General features: G+C 49.9%; 7 protein-coding genes across 7 annotated transcripts; 4 read left to right on the top strand and 3 right to left on the bottom strand.

Annotated features, from left to right (window-relative positions):
* Positions 1–36: 36 nt before the first annotated feature.
* On the top strand, positions 37–2,967 carry NUU61_007940 (putative C6 transcription factor Prf; the record flags this gene model as incomplete). The annotated part of the gene is made up of 6 exons (XM_056658465.1): positions 37–340; positions 411–723; positions 782–1,301; positions 1,363–1,854; positions 1,909–2,166; positions 2,221–2,967. 6 exons carry the CDS (start codon positions 37–39, stop codon positions 2,965–2,967), a joined length of 2,634 nt encoding a protein of 877 aa, XP_056508758.1.
* A 3,968-nt stretch (positions 2,968–6,935) lies between these two features.
* NUU61_007939 (uncharacterized protein) lies at positions 6,936–8,355 on the bottom strand (the record flags this gene model as incomplete). Its single annotated transcript, XM_056658464.1, has 3 exons — positions 6,936–7,631; positions 7,714–8,026; positions 8,114–8,355. The coding sequence occupies 3 exons, from the start codon at positions 8,353–8,355 to the stop codon at positions 6,936–6,938; spliced, it is 1,251 nt and encodes a 416-aa protein (XP_056508757.1).
* Positions 8,356–8,890: 535 nt separating this feature from the next.
* Positions 8,891–10,459, top strand: NUU61_007938 (ribonuclease P protein subunit p40; the record flags this gene model as incomplete). The annotated part of the gene is made up of 6 exons (XM_056658463.1): positions 8,891–9,034; positions 9,086–9,230; positions 9,295–9,357; positions 9,424–9,525; positions 9,599–10,151; positions 10,237–10,459. 6 exons carry the CDS (start codon positions 8,891–8,893, stop codon positions 10,457–10,459), a joined length of 1,230 nt encoding a protein of 409 aa, XP_056508756.1.
* Positions 10,460–10,787: 328 nt separating this feature from the next.
* On the top strand, positions 10,788–11,954 carry NUU61_007937 (uncharacterized protein; the record flags this gene model as incomplete). The annotated part of the gene is made up of 2 exons (XM_056658462.1): positions 10,788–11,080; positions 11,156–11,954. The coding sequence occupies 2 exons, from the start codon at positions 10,788–10,790 to the stop codon at positions 11,952–11,954; spliced, it is 1,092 nt and encodes a 363-aa protein (XP_056508755.1).
* Positions 11,955–12,778: 824 nt separating this feature from the next.
* On the bottom strand, positions 12,779–18,029 carry NUU61_007936 (bifunctional ATP-dependent DNA helicase/ssDNA endodeoxyribonuclease DNA2; the record flags this gene model as incomplete). Its single annotated transcript, XM_056658461.1, has 5 exons — positions 12,779–15,318; positions 15,381–15,642; positions 15,711–16,205; positions 16,262–16,357; positions 16,416–18,029. 5 exons carry the CDS (start codon positions 18,027–18,029, stop codon positions 12,779–12,781), a joined length of 5,007 nt encoding a protein of 1,668 aa, XP_056508754.1.
* Positions 18,030–18,594: 565 nt separating this feature from the next.
* Positions 18,595–19,054, top strand: NUU61_007935 (uncharacterized protein; the record flags this gene model as incomplete). The annotated part of the gene is made up of 2 exons (XM_056658460.1): positions 18,595–18,854; positions 18,970–19,054. 2 exons carry the CDS (start codon positions 18,595–18,597, stop codon positions 19,052–19,054), a joined length of 345 nt encoding a protein of 114 aa, XP_056508753.1.
* Positions 19,055–19,913: 859 nt separating this feature from the next.
* NUU61_007934 (carbon-nitrogen hydrolase family protein) lies at positions 19,914–21,001 on the bottom strand (the record flags this gene model as incomplete). Its single annotated transcript, XM_056658459.1, has 5 exons — positions 19,914–20,270; positions 20,338–20,416; positions 20,487–20,770; positions 20,842–20,934; positions 20,990–21,001. The coding sequence occupies 5 exons, from the start codon at positions 20,999–21,001 to the stop codon at positions 19,914–19,916; spliced, it is 825 nt and encodes a 274-aa protein (XP_056508752.1).
* Positions 21,002–21,082: the final 81 nt, after the last annotated feature.

Genomic DNA, 21,082 nt, shown 5'->3' with positions numbered 1-21,082 from the left:
AGCTTTTGCGCGGTGTCCACACTTGCGACCACGGTCATGGCAGATGTCCCGCCGTCGTTTTCTCACGACTCTGCCCAGTACTCCATGACACCTGCTCCATCCCAAGCTGAATTAGGAGTGGCACAAAATGGATTCGCAGAAAGCGCCGGAGACAGCAGTTATGTCCCTCGACCCAAGCGCATCGCGTGCGTCGTCTGCCGCAGGAGGAAACTGAGGTGCGATGGGAAACGGCCGAGCTGCGGAACTTGTTCGCGTCTAGGTCATGAATGCGCATACGACGAGGTGCGCAAAAAGAGCGGGCCGAAGCGCGGGTATGTCAAGCAGCTCGAGGCTCGATTAGGTACGCCTGCGATTATGACTGGAATTGTATTTCACGTAGATCAGATCGCTGACAATCGTCACCGTATCAGCCCAGGTCGAGACACTCCTCAAAGGCCACGACTCCGATCCTGTGCAGCGAACCTCACCACCTGAACGACAGGAGAATACGTTCACCGCACCTTTCCCCGAAGAACCGACACTCGCCTTGCCTGATCTCTCGGCGCTTGGAAGTGACATTGGCAGCGCAATTCCCGTATCGCATATCCCGGACACGTCAAATCCAGCTCAAATATTTTACCCTGAAACCCCCCATGTCCCCAACATCCCGGCCGATCAGCACTGGGACTTGATCAGTCTAGGATTGGAAGAGCCTCTCCCACCCCAGGATGTGATCGATGACTTGTATGTGGCTTAGATCATGGTTCTATAAAGTGGTTGCTAATGGCATGGCGAAATTCAGGGACCGTTTATTTTTCGAGAAAGTCTATCCGAACATACCGATTATCCACGGGCCTCGATACTATGCAAGTCTGAACCTCGCTCCCCATATGAGGCCGCCTGTGTGTCTACGGTACATGATGTGGAGTCATGCGGCGTCGGTCAGTGACAAATATTTTGCCATGCATGGTCATTTCTATCAGCGCGCACGCAAGTACGTTTATCTGGATGAGATGAAAGGGTTTGGAGAGTCTATCGTCAGTGTGGCGCACTGCCAAACTTGGATACTCATCGGAGCATACGAGTTTCGGATGATTTGCTTTCCGCGTGCGTGGTTAAGTGTCGGCAACGCTACACGGCTGGCACTTATGATGGGCTTGAACCGGTTGGATGGACGAGGTCTCGACGTCAAGCAGACGCTCTCACCGCCCAAAGATTGGGTTGAGCGGGAAGAACGCCGAAGAGTGTTTTGGATGGCCTTCTGTAACGACCGGTACGCGAGTATTGGAACGGGATGGCCTGTGGTTATTGATGAGTGTGATGTCAGTCATCCCTATGGCCCGACTTGTTTGATCGCAGGACGTGATAGCTAATGGCAACCAGATCATGACGAATCTTCCCGCTTCCGAGGAATCGTTCTTGAAGAGCAAGCCACAGCGAACACTGCGTCTTACCGATATTCTCGCCGGTGAGGGTGTCTCCACACTAGCTCCATACGCGTATGTGGTGGTTTTGGCGAGTCTCTTTGGCCGAAATCTCGTCCATATCCATCGGCCGCAGCCGCAAGAAAACGACCATGATTTAAACGGGGAATTTTGGAAGCGACATCGGAGCCATGATAACATTTTGCTGCACATTGCGCTCTCGCTGCCCGATCATCTTCGACTTCCAACTGGAATGTCTGATATCAACGTCATCTTCGCCAACATGAGTATTCACACTTCAACCATCTGCCTTCACCAGGCTGCAATCTTCAAGGCCGAAAAGAACAAAATGCCAAGTCAGATTATCACCGAGAGCAAGCGCAGATGCCTGGTGGCAGCAAATCAGATATCGAGTATCATGAAGCTGATCTGCCATATGGAACTCGCAGCGGTAAGTCCTGGTTCCGAATGCAAGTTAAGCGAGCTACTACTGAACTTTTTGCAGTTGAATCCATTCATGTCATTCTGTCTCTACATTGCTGCAAGGGTGTTTGTCCAGTATCTCAAGTCCCGCCCCGATGATTCGACTGTCCAGTCTTCATTGCAATTTGTGGTGTCTGCTCTCAACTCAATGAAAACCAAAAATCCCTTGACCGAGTCCTTCCTTGTGCAGCTGGAGGTAGACTTGGAGGGAACTGTGATCCCAGGCTTGGGCAATATAATCAAGGGTAGCTCGCCTTATTATGCACAAGCCATGGCGATGGTTAGTTTTTGTTGATTCAAAAACATCGATGGAACTGACTGTTACCTTATCTAGCAATCCTGCGGCGAAGATTTTGAATGCGGTCCTATTTACACCGTGCGCCCACCCCATTCTGCCGGGAATGTGGCTAGCGGTTCTTCACAAGATCGCGCAAGCACCGGCACTGCTCATCAGTCTCCCTGTAGCGGCATGTCCACATCCCTACCCAGCCGACACAGAGATCCAACGGCATCGTTCACCGAAAATACAGTCTCTTACAGCGAGCTACAGAATTTCAATCCCAAACCTGAAACGGCCGGGCCGGGAACCATCTTAAATGTCGATATGGACTTTTCACCCGACTTTGGTCTCAGCGACAGAAACAATCCCCCATCCGACCATCCTACACCATCCACGCTGAACTCGTCCTCCAATACATCCTACTCTATGTCTGGTGCTGATAACCCGTCGCCTGGTCAAAAACAAAAGTCGTCCTTGAAGCACCCCGGGCAGGGCTTACATACGGCCTTTGATAAAGCAAATTTGGTCCATCCTTCGTCGCCCGGTGAGTCCTCGCAGGCCCCGAACATGAGCTCTCTGTCTGGCCAGCTGTATCCAAACAGCTCTTCTAGTCCATTGGGAACGACAGAAGCCAATTCAATCCCCACACCTTCTACGTGGGAACTTCCAACGTCCAACCCGGAAATGACCAGCATGGGCTTCAGCAATTTGAACGTTGACTCTCTGAACGAGGCTCAGTGGACGCAGATTCTGAATGCAAACGGGACCGGAAACGGTTGGGGCAATTGGCGACCGACTTGAAAGTCGCCCGTGGGAGATTTTCACCCACTCAGCAACACATCGACTGGGTTCGTCGTGGATGCGGATCGCTTTGACCTTCTTTCAAGCGCATGGGATGAAGCTTGGTAGTTCTGGTCTACCATTCAATACTTTGATGCAGAGGGCCCTGGCTCGGCCTCGGATGGAGGACTATACCTCACCATCGCCACGGCATACCATGGAGAGCAACTCGCAGCTCAGGACCGCAACTCCTGCAAGAAACATGGCGCCCCTCGAACCACCCTCCACTCCAATATCTATCTCAGAGTATGTCCAACCTCCTGATGTATATCCATGTCGAAATTGGTTCAGGAACCCGGACAGAGTTGGCTCTCTCCAGTACAAATAGCCACTCACAATGTTTGAATATAAAGGAAAAGGATGGGCTTGGCGTCAAGGTTTTTTGCAGTGAACGGGTATTATGGACAAATGATGTCTTTCTTGATTCTCTTATGATTTGAGTTGGAGCTTTTTCTTGCGCCGTCTCTTCGAGGGTTGGAAACCCCGGGGTGATGATACCTAAAGTAATTTACCCGTGACTACTTCACATAAAGACTGTGTCTCTTCTTTCTCTGACATTATTAGTGTGATATTCTCCATGTCGTGGTACTCGTTGTCTACATGATATACTTGCTTAGCCAGGCAAATCACTTCACCTTGTGCCAGTGGGGGGTATCGACTACTTACTCGTGTCGAAGATCACCAGCTCATTTGACTTGAACTGGCCGGCCACTGTTTTCCAAAAGGTCTCGAAGTCGGAGGTGCTGGAGATAATATCGCCTTTGTTGTACACTCCCATCGTTAGTTGTATTCCAAGCACGCCCTCTTCGAAGGCTTTACGGACTATCGGCCATAGTTGTGTGGATCCAGAACGGCGTGAGCTCCTGTATTGGTGATGACTTTGACCACCTAATACCCTGTTGTTATTATCTTTCTGCTTCTCCGAGACACCTAGATCCCTAGATACTATAACTTGGTATTTGGTGTAAATTCAAGCTTGTCTATTCGCTGCCTCGCTAGCCCTTACCCCTCTCTACCCTCTGAGTTGCTAGTTAATCTTTTTCATGTACCTATTTATACCCCTGTACTACTCGTATTTGCCTTATATATATCTCTCTCTATCTATTGATTGTATTATTCCGATAGGGTATAGGTTAGGTGATAAGATCTAGCTACCTGCTCCAGGGTCATACAATATCACCTACCTAGTATAGTGGCAATAGTCCAGCAGCACCACTCAGGCGCTTACAGAAACCTGAGGCACTCATATCTTTAGGGCTAGATACGGGCAATAAGCTTGGTTTAATAACAATAATCATCTAACACAAGAATTCTCCATTTTCCCTCTTTTCTCTTGATGAGAATTGAATAGTTTACCTGCTATCAAGCTTTAATTTTATTATACAATCTAACCACAAAGTCCCTGCAATTCCGAAGGCATTTATTATAACCCCCCTTGCGGTTCATCTCATTCGCAAGCTCCTGTGCCTCATCTTGTATTTGATCAACTGTCAAAGAGGGCTTAATTGGACCAAAGTATTGCAAGTTTTGGTAAGAAGCCTCCCACCACTCCCTTCTTCCGGGTTGCGGACTAGGCACGATTGTGTTGCCTCGACGATTGAGATGGTAGTCATTGGCGTCATAGTCCACTTGAACAATTTTCCGAACTTCAACGACTCGATTTCTATCATCAGTTTCACAGCCGTCGGGGCCTATCTTGACTTTTCCTTTGGGGGTGATCTTGATATAGCCTGCAACCAATCGATAGTGTTCGGGCCAAGGTACAATACCTAATTTTAGGCCCGTGTGTTCTGGGGAATAATAAAAATGTTAGTTACCAAACATTTGTCCCCTATCTAAAATAGAGGACAGAAGAAAATAAAGTGATATATACTGACTTCCTTTTATAGCGTAACCGTCTCCATCCTCAACTTGGCCATCTCTAGCGGGTTCCGGTAAGAACGGTCTGATTAATTCAAATTGTCTCGAATAGGTGGTTTCAGTTGTAGTCGGGATACTGTTTCGTTTCACTTTCGTGGCTATATCCTTTGTTGTCTTAGAGGTATAACTTGGATTCCCGTCGGATGACACAGTGATCACAGGAATAGGCTCGCGGAATACAGAGACTGAGGAGGGTTGGTATACTCCAGGGCTATCAATGCCTAGGAGTACCCACCCACCTAGTACCTCCTCGCCTTTGCTATCCTTAGGGCAGAACTATATTGATACTTTATAAGCGCTCAATTGCTAGCACTAAAATTGTAGATATTTACCCAACATATTGCACTACCAATGACCGGGACCAAGGTCTGATGACCATTTGAGCCGATTAAGGTGGTATGAGTATTCTCCACGACATTTGACACAAAAGATGGCGTAACAGAGATCGGTGTTGGCTCAACGAGGCTAGGCGTATTGGAGGCGATGGATAGAGGAGATGCTGGAACTTCTGATATCAAAAGGAAAACTAAGAATAAGCCCTTCAACAACAGAAGGTGTAGAGACCACATGGTGATTGAGCACAGGAGAAACCGTTTCACCAGAACAAGAAAAAAAAAAAAGACGATAGGGAAGGCATTTATCTATAGCTGTTCCCTCGAGTCAGAGCTACAGCCTTGCACCTGTTGGTCCTCGCTATGGGTCCTCGCTGGACAATCAATAATTCCCGCAGGAATGAGCAGCCTTCGAAAAATTGCCCTTTCAGTAGGAATTGGCCTTTCTTATAGTCGGACACACGGCATTTTTATCTGGTGGTCCTCGAGGCTGCTGTTCGGGCGCAGAATTGCTACGACTAGCTGCAGAATCTTTACAGCCATGTAGACACAGCCTTACAACTATGCTCCGCTTAGAACACAAAAGGGGGTTTTTTTTCAAGAACCTGTTTAGGACGAGAAGGCGAGTGAGGATCGCTTATTTGATTTAAAATCTGTAGATCTCTTCACTCGAAATACCCGGTCTTAGTTTCTGCATATACCACCACGAGCTAGTATACAAAATCTAATGTCTAACATGGGAATTCTCTTTTCCCTGGGGGTCTGTTGATCTAGCGATTTGAAAACAGCCAGCGATTATAGTTGCTCATTGCTCTGTAGCTGTACTTATGTTTTTCTTTTCTTTTCTTTTGTCTCCTCTCTCCCCGGAACAGATCCTTAGCTACTATAGGATTAGATTCGGTTTTACTTCATCCTAACCACATGTAAATACCCAGGTTTATCTCTAGCATCAAAAGGCTGACGAATCCCATTAGAAATATGAGCTATTGAAGTAGTGCCACGAAAAATCTTAGCTATAAACCTATCATATCTTCTTCGATCCTTAGCCCGGCGGTCATTGTCGCTTTTGTTAAGTGCTTTATCTTAGAGTGGAGTGTTGATTTGGGCCACTAGATGTATCATGAATTACCCTTTGAAGTGTACCTAGGATGAGTTGGTCCTAGGATAAGCTGGTGGAATATCTTTGCCAAAAAAAAAAAAAAAAAAAAAAAACCTGGATTACTAGATTATTTCAGCTCAAAGTCGCTTTCGCTTTAGATGAATTGCACTTTAAGCACCGGTTATCTTCCCGGCCATACATGCACTTGTATCATGCTCGTGTGGTCTGTAGATAGACTATTTCCTCTGTATAGAACGTTCTTGCAACCTGGCAATGCACTCGATACCAGCGCCGGTAAAACCTGAGATCTACAAAGATGCGCTAGCGCTAGGTCCCTTAGAGCCTCGATTTAACCATGGGAAAAGTTCACATTTGGAAAGACGTAGATTCTTATATGTCCAGAATAGTCGTATGTTGGGTTAGTAAAGAAGAAAAGAAACAACCAGCCTTGAATGCAAGACCTCTTGAAAACTCCATCGTACATGCATGGCAGTACAGCAATGGCAACAATCTATGACATTACATTTCCAGATGAAAAGAACCCCCCGAGATCATCAACGGCCCAAACTCCCAACTCATCAAAGCCCCCCACCAGCAGCGCCAACAATTTTCAGCCCACCAGCGCCCGAACTACTCGGCCCATCCGCGGTAGTGGAGTAAGCCAACCAATACCGCGAAGGATGCCACGCAACAGCCGGGACGCCAGCATTGATGCCGCCGGGCGTGGGAATAGTATAGAGACTATCGCCCGACTCAGCATGGAAAATCTCCAGGCCGTTCCCGCCACAGCCCGGCTCGTCGCAGGCACCACAGATAAAGCGGCCGTCGAAGCTCCAGCTGACGCCACGGATGGCGCCGCCGTTCTCGCTCGACAGCGTGCGGCGGCAGATCCAGTCGGTGGTGTCCCAGAGCGAGATGAGGGCGTCGCTCCCGCCGATGGCGAGGTAGCGACCCGTCGGGGCGAGCGAGACGGCGGAGCAGGATGAGGTGTGGGCGTTGAGGGTGTGGAGGAGGTCGAAGGAGGGGTAGGAGAGGATCTTGACGCTGCCTTCGCCTGTTGTTGCGAACAGATGCAGGTCTGGTGAGGTCGGTGTGGCGATGTGGTGTGAGAAGGTCGTTGCGTTGGTCTGCACTGGTTGCTGGTGCCCGCTGAGCGCGGTGTAGGTTGTTGCGTCTGGTTTGGTCGAGGAGAGGTCGGCTGAGGCGCTAGCGAGAGCGGGGTGAATACTGGGCGTCGAGAGTGATTGCACATAGACTGGAATGAGGGTGTCATCCTGTTTTTATCATGCCATTCCAATGGGTCAGCCGAGGCTGGCATAAAACAAAAAGGATGCATGAAGCCGAATTTTCAATCACCTTTCTACCAACGATCATTGTGCTGCCGTCAGCCGACCAAGACATCGTAAATGCTTCGCCGCCAACATCGAGGCGGCTCACGCATGTTTTGGAGCGGACATCCCAGAAGCGCACGGTGCCGTCGGTGGAGCAGCTCGCCAGCTCGGCATCACGGACAGGGTTGAACAGGACTTTCTCAATGCCCGCCGAGTGGCCGCGCAGATCAGTTGAGTATCGGACAGCCGGGCGCTCAGGATTCCAGATGCGGAGGGTACGGTCTGCAGACCCCGTTGCGATCAGCTGGCCGGTGGGATTCCATGCCAGCGTCCGGATGCTATTGCGAAAGAAAAGACAGAGTTAGTACCTGACCATAACCAATTCATAAACCTTTCTCGGTACCCGCGACACAGAAACAACTCACGTATGTGACCCTGGACCCTTTGCAGCAGGGTCATGGTAGCTCTGGGTTTTGACGTTGCCGAAGACAAACGCGAAGTGTTCCTTGGGGAGGAGATCTCGACGCGGAGCAGGGGCCATCACGGGCTGCTCTGGCAATTGGTGCCACAGCGCAGATCCACCAGAATTTGAGGCTGCAGGGGAAGTGGGCAGTGGAGAGAGAACTGGCAGCTCCAACTGATGACGAACAGCCAGCGGGATCGTCATGCTGGGGCGGACAGTCCGTTGATGCCTCAGGCAAACATATCGAGTCTTCTAATCCGATTACCACGATTCTATAGCGATTTGGAGTGGATGTTAGAAAGGAGTCTCGTAGAGAAGAATCGATTTTTTCACGATGCAGCTAACACTATTGATTGTTGTTGGCCTATGGTGTTTACTATCGATTGTAATTTTTTTATTCCTTTTTTTTATTGTCTCCATTAACTAGTCAAATTTTCTATATATATTGAATAGTATTTATACTATTTTAGACTGATATAGTCGGAACCGAATCAACCAGAAAAAGTAGAAATCTCCCAAGAAAAAAAAAAAAAAAAAACCCCCACCATCTCGCACATCCACAGCTTCAAAGAGCACACGCGCAGTTGCTATTGCAGACTCACCGCCTGGGGGAGATACGAAGAGCCCGAGAACTTGAACACTCTCCGAATCGAAGATTCCCTGATAAGCATCGATAAGCATTGAAGCTTAATCGAACATCGAGAAAATTTGAAGCCTTGCAGTGAACAAGCCGTGCATCATGTTCGACTTGGAGGACGATGCGTCGCGTCGAGAAAAGTGCTTCACCACCATCAGCACGTTGCCCGCCTTTGTGGACCCCAAGCAGATCCCAAGCAAGAAGTTCCCCTTCTCTGTCATCCAGAACCACCCGCTAGTGCATACTGTAAGAGGAACCTGGCCTGGTTATGAGGAGCAGGTAGCTAATTGGTACCAGGTCGAGGCAATTGTGCCTGAAGAAGTGTACTCACAGATCAAGACATCGTTGGAGACTTGGCTGGAGAACCCTCGATATGCACATGTGCTGATGCCGCCTTCTGCTCTCCTCGAGCACGATTTCTTCAACACCTATATTAAATCAGGTATGGGAAGACATCACCATAGGATGAAATGCTCTCAAAGGAAAATCTCTAATGCCATCAACAGGAAACATTCTTCTCGTTTCCGAGGGCCGCTCAGGATCAGACAATGTTTTCACACTTCGAGATGGTTTGTCAATATCCTCTTTGGATTCTATCATGGTGACAAAGAAAGGCTGACATATTCCTGCCACAGGGGTCCTTCGCATAGAGCTGGGGAAAGAGATTTTAGAGCGGACAGGCCTGACCGGAAAGCCTATTCGCAGTGGTGGTAGGAAACATGGGAAGGAGAGATTCTGTAAGTTCCAAAAATAACATCAGAACCTAATACTCTGAACCGTTCCAAGCTTCCAAACTAATAATACTGGCAGTGGTGGAATTGAATCTCCGGCTCCCCTCTATGCTCCATGGCAAGAAGGGCTTCGAGAGGATTGTATGGGCATTTGACAAGGTTCTGAACCGATCCATGGCATGGCTGTTCTGCGACTTGGAGACCAAGTCAAGTCAGGACCAAGGTATACTATTTTTCTCCCCCCCCCCCCTCCTCTCAAAAAAAAAAGAAAAAAGAAAGCATGTTGATGTTCAGGGGCCAGACAATAAGCCAGTTGCCAAGCTTCACCCACAGTGGATCGACTGTACGCCGCTCTGCATTGAGCATCGGCATATTTCCACTCCAGTCCTTGGAAAGGATTTTGGGGCAATGACCGAGGGTGAGCTGCAAGAGCACTGTGGATCACTCTCAGAATGGCTCGCCATGGTCCGGCTAGAGTCTCCTCGTGTATCAGCGGATGACCATATCGACCCGTACTTGAGCCGTTACAGCGTGCCGGACGCTGATGAAGTCCCGCCCTCTGATCTGGTTAGCCTGAAGTGGCACGGTCTGATACCGTCGACATGGACAATACAACTGTTCCTGTATTTGCTGTGAGTATTTAAAGTGATGTAACCCCGGATTATGGTTATCTACCACAGGGCTGACCTCCGTGCCCTAATTGGGCTTCGGTCCCAGACATCACCCAAAGTCAAGCTCCTCGTTGACATGGTTTGCTCTTTCCGCGTCAGCTCTAGGGCAGGAGGCTGTAGAGGGCAAGGACGGGTTTACAATACTGGCGCTTCCAGCTAAGCCTTCTACTGGTCCATCCGAGGATGTGCAAAACCAGGAACAGGACGCTGCTCATGGCCGGTCTTGTATATGCTGGGAGTTTGTTGGGTCCTCGGTAATTGAGAACTAAAAATACAGCGTCTACCCCACATATCTACTTCCTTCAAACCGTGGTATCATGGCAGGGGCTACTCGATTGACGTAGGTCGATTCAACTTGACGTCTTTCAGCATGTTCTTCACTAACTCCCCTTCCCTCCCCTTTTCTCTTCTTCTTCTTCTCCTTCTCCCAACCTTCTCACTCACTTCCCATCCATCTCCCATCTGCTTACCACCTACTCTAATTTGTATTTATTTGCTGTATATCCACTCGTTTCATAGGGCTTAAAAAGTCCCATACTCTCTTTCATCCTGACATACATACCTGTCATTTCCCTCCTTCACTCTCTCTACATAGCCATGCAGTCTTCTCAATCTCTCTTCGAAGCTGATGAGTCGGTGGACGCCTTCAACTATGATGCGTTCATCGACTCAAACTGGAATGGTGTGGGGGAGGACTCCTGCCTGTCTGTCTTCACGACAGAAGAGTCGCGCAGGATAGAATGGTCCTTGGACCGGCGTAGTCAGCCTAATTACAACCAGGCTGACTACGCCCAGAATATCTTGACCAGTGGCGTGGCCACTGGTCAACTGAAAGAGAACCCAGGACTGGATGAGGCAAATCCAGCCGATGAGGCTCTCAGCAACAGTACGTTGGTTTCTTCACTTTGAGATGACTTGGTCTGACTTTCTCTAGTGGCGCTTACCCCAGATTCTGGGGCATATAGCGCAAACTCCCTGTCCACACCTCAGTCTGACGGCACTTCTGAGGCGTTGGACTCTAACTTGGGCACTGTCTCTGCTGCTCTCGACCTTGCTGCAAGTGCACTCTCTGCTGCTGAAGCCAAATTCTCTGGCAAGGCTCAGCAGTTGTGCGTGCCCAACAGCAGCTGTCGACCTACTGAACAGGCAGCCAAAGAAGCACGCCGGGAGCGAAAGCTTCAACTTCGCAAGAGGCAAAATTCGACCATGGCCTCCCAGAGTCCACCTGAGCAGCCTCTCCCTCTACCTCGACAGCCTGTGCTTCTACCCCAGCAACCTGTGCCTTCACCTGAGCAGTATATGCTTGCGCCTGAGCAGCCGCCTCTTCTACCTCAGCAGATGCTGCTTCCGCCCCAAGAACCTATCAGCATGCCTCCGCCTGCCATGGATTCTCAGTCTTTCATGGCACCTCAGTGTGCAAACCAATTCTGGTCTGCCAACATGGCTGCACTTGCTACGATGCATTCGTACGCCATGACTCCTCAGATGTTCATGGCCTCTCAGCCCGCCATGGTATCTCAGTATACCATGATGCCTCAGTTCACTGGTCCGTTTGGGCCTGTCAGTACTCCTCAACTGGTACCCCCTCAGCCGGTATCTCCTCAGCCGGCGGCAGCCCAACAGAATCTCTCTTGGGCCGATCCCACCGTTCCCAAGGATTTTGTGGCCAACCCCAACAACCACGCCAGATGGGAATACGATGGCACTGGCAAAAGGAATTACTTGAATGCGGCTAAGAACAAGCAACAAGCCGTCAACAATTAACATGCCAATCGAGTTACCCTCTTGACCAGGTGATGGGTTCGCATTTGGCTACTCGAAATCTTTTTTCTTTCAAATTTCTTGTCTTTTCTGTTTCTCTTGTGTATTTTGTCTATTTTCTTTTGTTGAACACAGCAAAAAACATCCTGGACTTTTTCTTTTCTTTTTCTCTCGTGCTTTTTTTCGTGTACAAGAGTTAAATTTGTTCCAAAACAGGCGTTTGAGTGGGACATATCATTATCATTTTGTGGACTTGAACAATAAAAAAGGAGTTGGAAGACTCGGTGGTTTGTGATTTCTTTCTTTCTCTTTGTTTCTTTTGTTGCTTTCTTTGGTGGGAGAATATTCCTTGTTATTGCCAGCACATTTGTACACAGTCACGAGCTCAATGTTGAATGAATCATCTTTTCTTTTTCTTCTTGTCTCCGTATACAGATGGCTTAAAACATCTTGCATATTCGAGTAAAGTCCTGGTATTTATAATTCTACTCATTTACTTAGTGGATTAAAACCTTTCAACAGGATCGGAGGATTCAACCCTAGTATATGCCTGGTATGGTACTATCAGATAACAGGCTGGTAAAAGATCCGGATCTAATTCGAAAACGATGCAATTCAAGGCAATGCCGCCCCTCGCTATGCGATATTCGAGGCACCACACTGTATACGCCACACTGTATAGTCAGAACGCCGGGGCTCTATGAAGACAAAGATATCAAATTGGATTCCTTTTCAACCGTGAAGCCGAAATCAAGGTATATGGACAAACCCCATAATCCAAAAGAAACACCTGAACATCCCAGACCTATAGTCAGAAGAAGTTCTCATTAACCAGTCAGGTCATTGACCAAGTCCTGGAGAATAGGCCTGTTGCCGACAACAGAGTTGCCATTGAACAACTTCGCACCTCGCTTAGCAGGTTGCCGGAGACCGGGGCAAGGCTGGCGCGAGCCCAAGGGGCTTAGCGGTTCACGCGACGAAGGGGACTTTTTCATCCTGGCGCTCGGGCTGGTCTTCAGCTTGGCCGAGCCCGGGGTCGAATTTGCAGTCAGGGACGGGGCCGGCACCTGCGAGGCATCCGGGGCAGTAACAGACGGAAAAATGTGAGAGTCGACTGCGCCACTGGGGAGATTATACACCCAGTCCTTGGATTCGACCAAGCGGACGTATTTGCGAAGCAGGTCGTTGCCGTCGCGCAGGGTGGAGCGGCTGCCCAAGACAAGGAGCTTGGTGCGCGCACGAGTGAAGGCGACGTTGACGCGGTGCCAGTCGCGGAGGAGCTCACCGACGTGGTTCTCGGAGTTGCTGCGCACGCAGCTCAGGATCACGACTTCCTTGTCGCGGCCCTGGAACTTGTCTGCTGTGTGCATCTCGAGCTCGGGCGTGTGGTGACGGAGGCGCTGGCGGAGGAGCGACAGCTGGCTGCGGTAGAAGGTGATGACCCCTATGTTGCGCGCGGGGATGCCGCTCGCGACAAATGCCTCGACGAGCTGCGTGCACAGGATTGTCTCAATATGGTTCACGACTCGCAAGCCTTGCGCCGTCTCCAGCGAGGCTGCTCCCAGCGGGTCGGTGTTGACCAGTCGTGTTTTGGCCGAGGGCTCCAGCAGGTCTCGTAGCCAGCAGCGGCCCTGTGCTGCGCCCAGGCAGATCTCTTGCTGTTTTTGAGAGGGGCTGAAATGGTTGGCGTGGAATTGCTTGAGGACGTGCAAGTCCGGGATCTCCAGGGACCGGGCTGCGACCTGTGGCGTGCCACATTTGAGACGCCCAGAGTAAATCAATGTGTTTGAGAGCAGCATGACTTCTTCACACATGCGGTATTGGTGTTCCAGACTAACAACCGAGTCGGGCTGTGCATCAGAGAGCAGCTTGAACAAACTCACATCAAGTCCACCTTCCTGGGCAGCCTTGTTTTGCACCAGCGGTGGCAACTGGTAATGGTCCCCGACGAGGATGAACGTTCTGGCCATGCGGATCGGACCCAGACACACTGGAAGAGTGATCTGTGAGGCCTCATCGACAATACAGTAATCGAAGATGCGCTGATTGAAGATGTTGTGGTTGACGCCGAGACATGTTGTGGCAACCACCTGTGGCTTCTCATAAGAATCCTTCAGCTCTTCGATGGTTGATTTTGGGATGGCGGCAAGGTCTGCAAACTCTTGCACCTCTGGGTGGACTTTGGCCGGAGCTCCGATGCGCAGAACACGGATGTTATCATCGCGAATCTTCAGCAAGATGTTGTCCACAGCGGTGTGTGTGTAGGATGTCAGGAGGACACTCTTTCCCTGTGCAACCAGGGCTCGGAGGATTTGCGCAATGGTGGTAGTCTTGCCAGTTCCAGGCATTCCAAGAACGAGGGCGTAGTCCTTGGCGCTCATGACTTTATCAATGGCTTGTTTTTGATCACCGTTGAGACTGTCGGGGTCGGAAATCGTGTATGCGGATGATGATGGCTTGAAAACAGGGGCTTGGCCCTCGACGATGAGCCGTCGGAGCTGTCTCGCTTGGAACAGGTCTTTGTCCATCATGCAGATGAGATTGTTGCGAACAATGGCCATGCCGTTGCTGAACTCATCTTTATCGATCCGATAAACAACCTGCTCCTCCGGGTCTTCCAGAGCAGCAGCGCCGTCTCCCTCGACTTCCATGATGCCCTTGAAGGACTGGTTGGTAGCTGCGTCAAAGCCAGCGGTCCTTGCTCGTGCATTGTGCAGTCTTCGGTCCACCGCTACGGTAATATGCGAAGGGCTGACTTGCACCACATAGCCATTTGCGAGCGCAAAGTGACCTCTTTCATCTGAAACGACAATCGGTTCGCCCAGCGAGATCTGCGATTCAGTAAATGAGAAGTCGGGGGACGCTTGTCGCTTGACAAAGGTATAGCGATAGCGATTGATCTTGGTTCCGTTGTTTTCCTCGTGTGCGGACCCCGGTTTGATCACAACATCCCCGAAACATCGACCAAGCGACTGTCGTTCATTGCTTAGTAGCGTCCATAGCTCGCGCCGGAATTTCACCAGATTTCCTTCTTCTTTGGTGAGAAGTTCATCCCATTTGCGGAAGAAGTCACGGTCACCGTGATTCAAATGACCGACGGCGGCGTCGAAATCGTCGCCCAGTCCGCTGGTCTCGCCGTCTCCGTCTTCGGACAGCTTGTGGTAAATGAGGCAAGGGGTCTTCGCATAGCATCGATTACACATGCGTGCCTTCTTGAGCATGGGCGGAAGCTGCAGTCTCTCGCGAATGTACACAGCCAAGCGATTCCGGGCCTGGATCATCTGGAGGAGCTCGTGTCTGATGCCACGAATACTGAAGGTTTTCGAAATCTCAAGGTAATACAAGAGACCAAAGGTGACTTCGACATCTGTGATGCGACTCAGTTAGTCCTGGCCCTTCTAACCATAATCAACACATATCAGGACTTACCGTAACGGTCTGAGAGGAGAAGTGTGTAAAGAGCGGTTTGCGCCCTGTGTGCCTGGTTTGTATCTCTCTTCCCGGTTTTAAGCTCCAGCGGGATAACAAGATTCTTCTCGGTTCCTTCGTCGCGGCAGGCAACCTGCACCGTAGCGTCGATGTTGCCCTTGAGCCCATACATTGGGGACCAGATGTGTTCCTCCACCTCGAGCAATTTGTTGATGCTCAGGTTCAGCTTTGAGTTATTGCGGTCTTCCACCATAGAATTAGGCTGTGAACGCTGGTTAGAAACTTGCAATTCTTTCCTTGTCCAGTAGGAACGCTTCTTGGAAAACATACCTGTGGCTTGACCTGGAGAAAAGCCTCTGCCCAGGTTTGAACGGCAGGAATCCTGCTCATCACATATTCGACAGCTTCGGGTATACTCATCTGAATGGAGTAGAGCTCCTCGACATGTCTCCCCATGACAGTTTCGACTAACGATTTCAGAGACTTGTTGTCCCATTTGTTGGCTTTCAGGGCCTCCTGGAAAATCTCATGAAAGAACACTCCGAACGCTTGCGGTTTTTCAAGCTCACCAAACGCCTTGACACGGTCTTGGAGAACCGCGCGACGCTGGCAATCTATCGAGTCCGCTACCACTGTTGCAGAAATGAGGTGATCAGGGTGAAGAATTACCATGTTGTGCGAGTTATCCACAACACATTGACCCATTGCATCGAAGTCCCCAACCAAGTAAACGTAGGAATCATTGCTGCAGGGTGTATCGAACCACGACTCGCGCAAAATAATGACATTGCGGCCCCTGGTCTTCTCATCCTCGACTAACAGGACCTGCTCCCAACGTCAGCGACTAGGAAAGGGTTTGAAGGAAGCATAGTTTGGCATACCTGCTCTGGCTGAGTACGTCCTTTAGGAGTCACATACGTGTTTTCCACGGTATCAACGATTTGGTGACGCTTGATAGCTTGTCGATCTTTGAGGTTCTATTAATGACTGTCTTAGCATATAATCTAAATAATAAACACACTAAGAGTGACAAACGTGACCCGGACCATTTTCACCGGTTTGCTTCATGGTCTGCTCAATAGCCTCCAGATCAAAATCATCGTCGTCGAATTCGTCGCCAGAGGATGCCGGTTCCGTCTTTGGGGCTGTCTTGTTTGGTATTGTGCCAGGGAATTCAGCGCTGGGTGCAGTATTAACCGAGCCTGACTTATTGAAAGCCGGTGGGTCTATATTAGCGGTTGTTGATGCTTCGACTGGGCCGTGCTTTCCATCACATTTTGCGAGGATATCTTGCAAATTTTCCGGTAGACCGTCATCTTCGAACTCATCTTCATCTTCGCGTTTTGGTTCATGGCTCATAACTTTGTGCATAGAGGAAGCTTTATAATCAATTGCTGGGTGCTCCTTGAAATGTTGCGAGGGTGGCTTCTCCACAGCCAGAGTCGACCATCCTGACGATCCGAAAGAATCGAACTCGCTGCGATTAGGCGCCGGCTCTGTGAATGGATCAACAGAAGTGTCCGCAAAGTCAAGGAGATCTTGATCTAGATCATCGTCTCCGAATTCAGATGAAGACCCCTGCAGGGGTGCCTCTCCATCAACTTCATCGAGGCTAGGCATATGACGAATGATTCCACCAGCTGCTTCATTTTCTCCAGCGTGCTTTCTGTCCGCTATGGGAGATGATGATCGGCACCGTCTTGCATCCATACGTTGGCGCAAAGGAGAGGAACCAGGCAGGCCCGTTTCGACAGGCGCCGGCTGCAGAGTTTTCTCAATCTTCTCGAGTAGGAAATTAATTCTGGATGATTTGGTCTTGCCAGAATCGACGACATTGCTATTTGCCCGGGAGAAAATGCCCCGATTTCGAGGTCCCTGTCTGTTGACTCGTCTCCGCTTTGCTCGAGCGGAGGGCCATTCCGCTGCGCAACTTATTGACCGACGAAGCCCTGAGGAATCCCGGCTTGTTCGGCCCGATGCTGGTGTTTGGGGCGAAGAGGAAAGAAGATTGGCAAGGCGAGTTGGTGGGAGATCTTCGGAACCCTCGACATGGTTTTTGTCCATATAGTTGTTCCACAACTCGGCTGCCAGATCATGCTGTGGTGTTTTGAATAATGCTTGTATTGACTGGAGATCGAGGGGTTCTTTTTCGGCCTTCTTCGAATTTGCATTTGAAGGAGAGCCGGCGGACGATGAGCTGTGGCGACGCTTCCTGCGGCGACCATTGGGTGTCTGGGACGACGTATCTGGATTCGAGCTCACAGGCACATGCTGCCAGATAACATGCTCGACAGGCGTCACTTCAGGACCGGGGGCGGGGTCGAAGGAATCCTCGGCATTGCTGATCAAGTCTGCGAGAGGGATCCTGTTACCCGGAGTCTGGGGGCATTCTTTGACCGGTTTCGAGTCATTTTCTGGAGCTGCCGGAGGCTGAATTTCGCCTTTGTCGGGTGATGTCTGCATTGGGTCCACCACTCCATTCAGCCATGAACTCTGGTTTTCCTTATCCCCATGGACTGGCTTCATCCCATCTTTCGAAGTCGTGTTATCGGGAATTGGCTCTGCTCCTTCTGCTTCTTGATAACGGAATGCATTCAATTTCGTGCGAGAATTCGAGGAGATCGGATATAAGTTGTCGTTTGCTGCCATCTCGAGGCTGTGTTTTATTCGGGGGCTCCAAAAGGGCTAAGTATACATTCCAGAGGAAGCTGCGTAGAAACTATGTTAGAAATCAACAAGAAGTGTTGGGAAATTGAAACGTACCGAGGAAAAGATACATGTATGTTTGTACTGAATCAATTCCTTTGAAATTTGCATCTGTCAAGTCGAAACGACGGGGAGTCCAGCTCGCTGTTGGGTTGGGAATACAACTCGAGCGGGATGCGATAAGGACGCGTCGAGCGCGTCGAGAAATACAGCCTTGTAGATCAGGCATTAATTATGCCTGATTAACCAGGTGTAAAGGCGGCCTGGAAAATCACCCAAAGCGGACTAGGACCACTAGTCAGCTTCCCGGCCTTTCACGGCTTCGACATCAACCGCCATACAACCCCTCCACTCCAACTCCAACGCCTCGGTGCTGAGTCAATTGACTTGGTTGTCAGTTTATTGACAAGGCGATTTTTGTTTGGCCTTGTCATTCATCCCGCAATTCCCTTGCGCGCCAGGATTTCTCCGATCCTTTCCAGCCCTCCCCAGTCGCCCCGTTCTCAACATGCCCGCCCGACCATTGTCGCATATCCTTCGTGCTCGCTGCCTGCGCCGTGGGCCCCAGACCACACAGGCCTTCTCTACCCGAAGCAATCTTCGCGCCGCAGACCATGGCGATCATTACGATCCCCCGACCGGTTGGCTTTTCGGCGTCAAGCCCGGCCACAAGTACGTGAAGGAAGGCTGGGAGAACATCTGGTACTATGGATTTATCGGCAGCTTCCTGGTTGCTGGCGTCGCATATGTCTTCAAGCCTGACACCTCGTATGTGGAACCTTGCTCCCTTTCCTGCGCGCACCCTCGAACCACTGGCCTCTTTCAGGCCACATTCCCCCAAGATCTCCTCATGACCCTGGGCTGTTACTGACTCATGTGATAGGATACAAACATGGGCTCTGGAAGAGGCGCGACGGAGACTCGAAGCCGAGGGCATCCTGGAGGACCCCGACAAGGTCAAGAAATAAACGGATTGGTTCCGGGCTTCATCTGTACACTGTACATAGAAAGATCGGAAAGGGACGATTTCGGTTGATGCCTGTACCCTCTGCGATGGCAGATATGATGTTCCGGTCCTTTTTCTTCTAGACGGGCTTTCTTTTTGCATGTTTCCCCCTTGTCTCCATTTTCCTTTGTCTCCTGCTGTACTACTTTATACTCCTTAAAAATCCTTTTTTTCTTCTTCTAGATGCCGATTATGTGGTAAGATAAATCTTATGAATTCCATTGATTATTACATCAGAATGTCCTCGCTGGTGTCGAGGCAAAATCTAATATCCAATGTCATTTACAGCCAAACCCTCATTCACAGGAAGCATCTCAATTCAAAAATCATGGCAATGTACTGAATTTGGGGAGGTTGAGAAAAGAAGAAGAAAAGAGCAAGGGAGAGAGGGACTTTGGGGGGGAGGTAAAGAAAGAAAAAAAAAAAGAGGCGGGAGGCATGGAGGCCGTCGCGTCGATAACCCCCATACTCATCCCCCTGGGTTCGAACTAGGGACGTCCTCAGTGGAACTATGGGCACCAGCCGACTGCCCAGCTGGTGCTTTCCATTATCCACTCGACTACTAGCCCCTGGCTCGTGCCTGGGGAAAGGCAACCAAGAATATAAGGGAGGAAAGCAAACAATTGCCTAATTGGGAAGGAGGCCTCATGAAAAAGGTGGCTATCTGGGAGTCACCTGATGCTCGTGGGGCCTGATAATAGAGACTGTAAGGATAAGAACATGCCAACTCATCTGTCCCTGCGGAGAATTTGGATCTATATCGACATGCTATATCAACTCCCCAAGCCCTGATAACATCTCTTTAATGTCCCTCCACACCGCTACACCTCGGGATAAAGGTCCGTTCTTCTAAGTAACGGCATTTCTCGCCTGATCTTGGACACGAGATCCAGATCAATGTCGGCTGTTGCAATTTGTGGCTCCGAGTATTCGTCACCCAATTTCGCCACGATCTCCCCCCACGGATTGACGATGATGGAATGGCCGTAGCTTCGCCTCTTCTCGTTGTGAGGGCCTGCCTGTGCAGCTGCTATTACGTATGATTGGGTCTCGATTGCTCTTGCTCGAAGCAGAGGTTCCCAGTGAGCCTGACCCGTCGGGACTGTGAATGCTGATGGATATGTAATAATCTGGGCATTCTGGCGTCTCAGTGCTAGGCTGATCTCCGGAAAGCGTAGCTAGAGAATCAAGTATGAGCCGAACAGACCAGGGGAGGAAAAGAACCATATCAGTAGTGGCACTTACATCGAAGCAAATACTTAGACCAACACGCCCGACGGGAGTCTCAAAGGGCGGCACGATGTCTTTTCCTGGCTGGACGCTCCTTTAAAGTCCCCAGAGTGTTAGCTTAAGTATTGCACGGAACCTCTTGGGCTTCAAATCCAGCCACTCACGCGCTTTCTTTCAAGACGGGCCCGCCCTTGATGTCAACGTCAAAAAGGTGGACTTTTTGGTAATTCTGGGTGATAGTTCCCTTGTCATCGATCCAAATCAAGGAGTTCTTGAGTCGATTGCCCAAAGCTGCTTCATGAATGCCGACATTGATATGGATTTTTTCTTGTCTGGCTTGGTTTTGTAGTGATGAAACAAAGTCAGTCCGCTCTTGGGAGTGAGCAAGAGAATAGGACTCATCTGCCGAGGAGGCGATATAGTCTGAGGCCTCGGGCAGGAACAGCACCTAATAAGGTCTTAGCCGAGTACATAGACGCAGGGGAATTTCTCCATGAAATCTATTCATAAGAAGCTCACCTTAGCTCCGGCAGTGACAGCCTTCCGAACCAGGGTTTGGCATTGGGTCAAGTTGAGAGATATGTTGGCAGTCGAGCATAGCTGCCCCACGGCCTATTTCCAACGAAATTAGCACCTTGACCACGCGTGTCAAAGCAAATCAACCTACTGCAAGGACCATCCTGACTGAGCTATAGTACTCCTTGAAATATCTCTCGAAGGCGACTTGGCTGTGAAGAATAAAGTGCAATTTGGATGGCGC

Source organism: Penicillium alfredii, assembly GCF_028826965.1.
Source record: "Penicillium alfredii strain IBT 34128 chromosome Unknown utg000010l_segment0_segment0, whole genome shotgun sequence".
NCBI lineage: Eukaryota > Fungi > Ascomycota > Eurotiomycetes > Eurotiales > Aspergillaceae > Penicillium > Penicillium alfredii.
The sequence above is the reverse complement of the archived record's forward strand: the minus strand, read 5'-3'. Positions and strand labels throughout refer to the sequence as shown.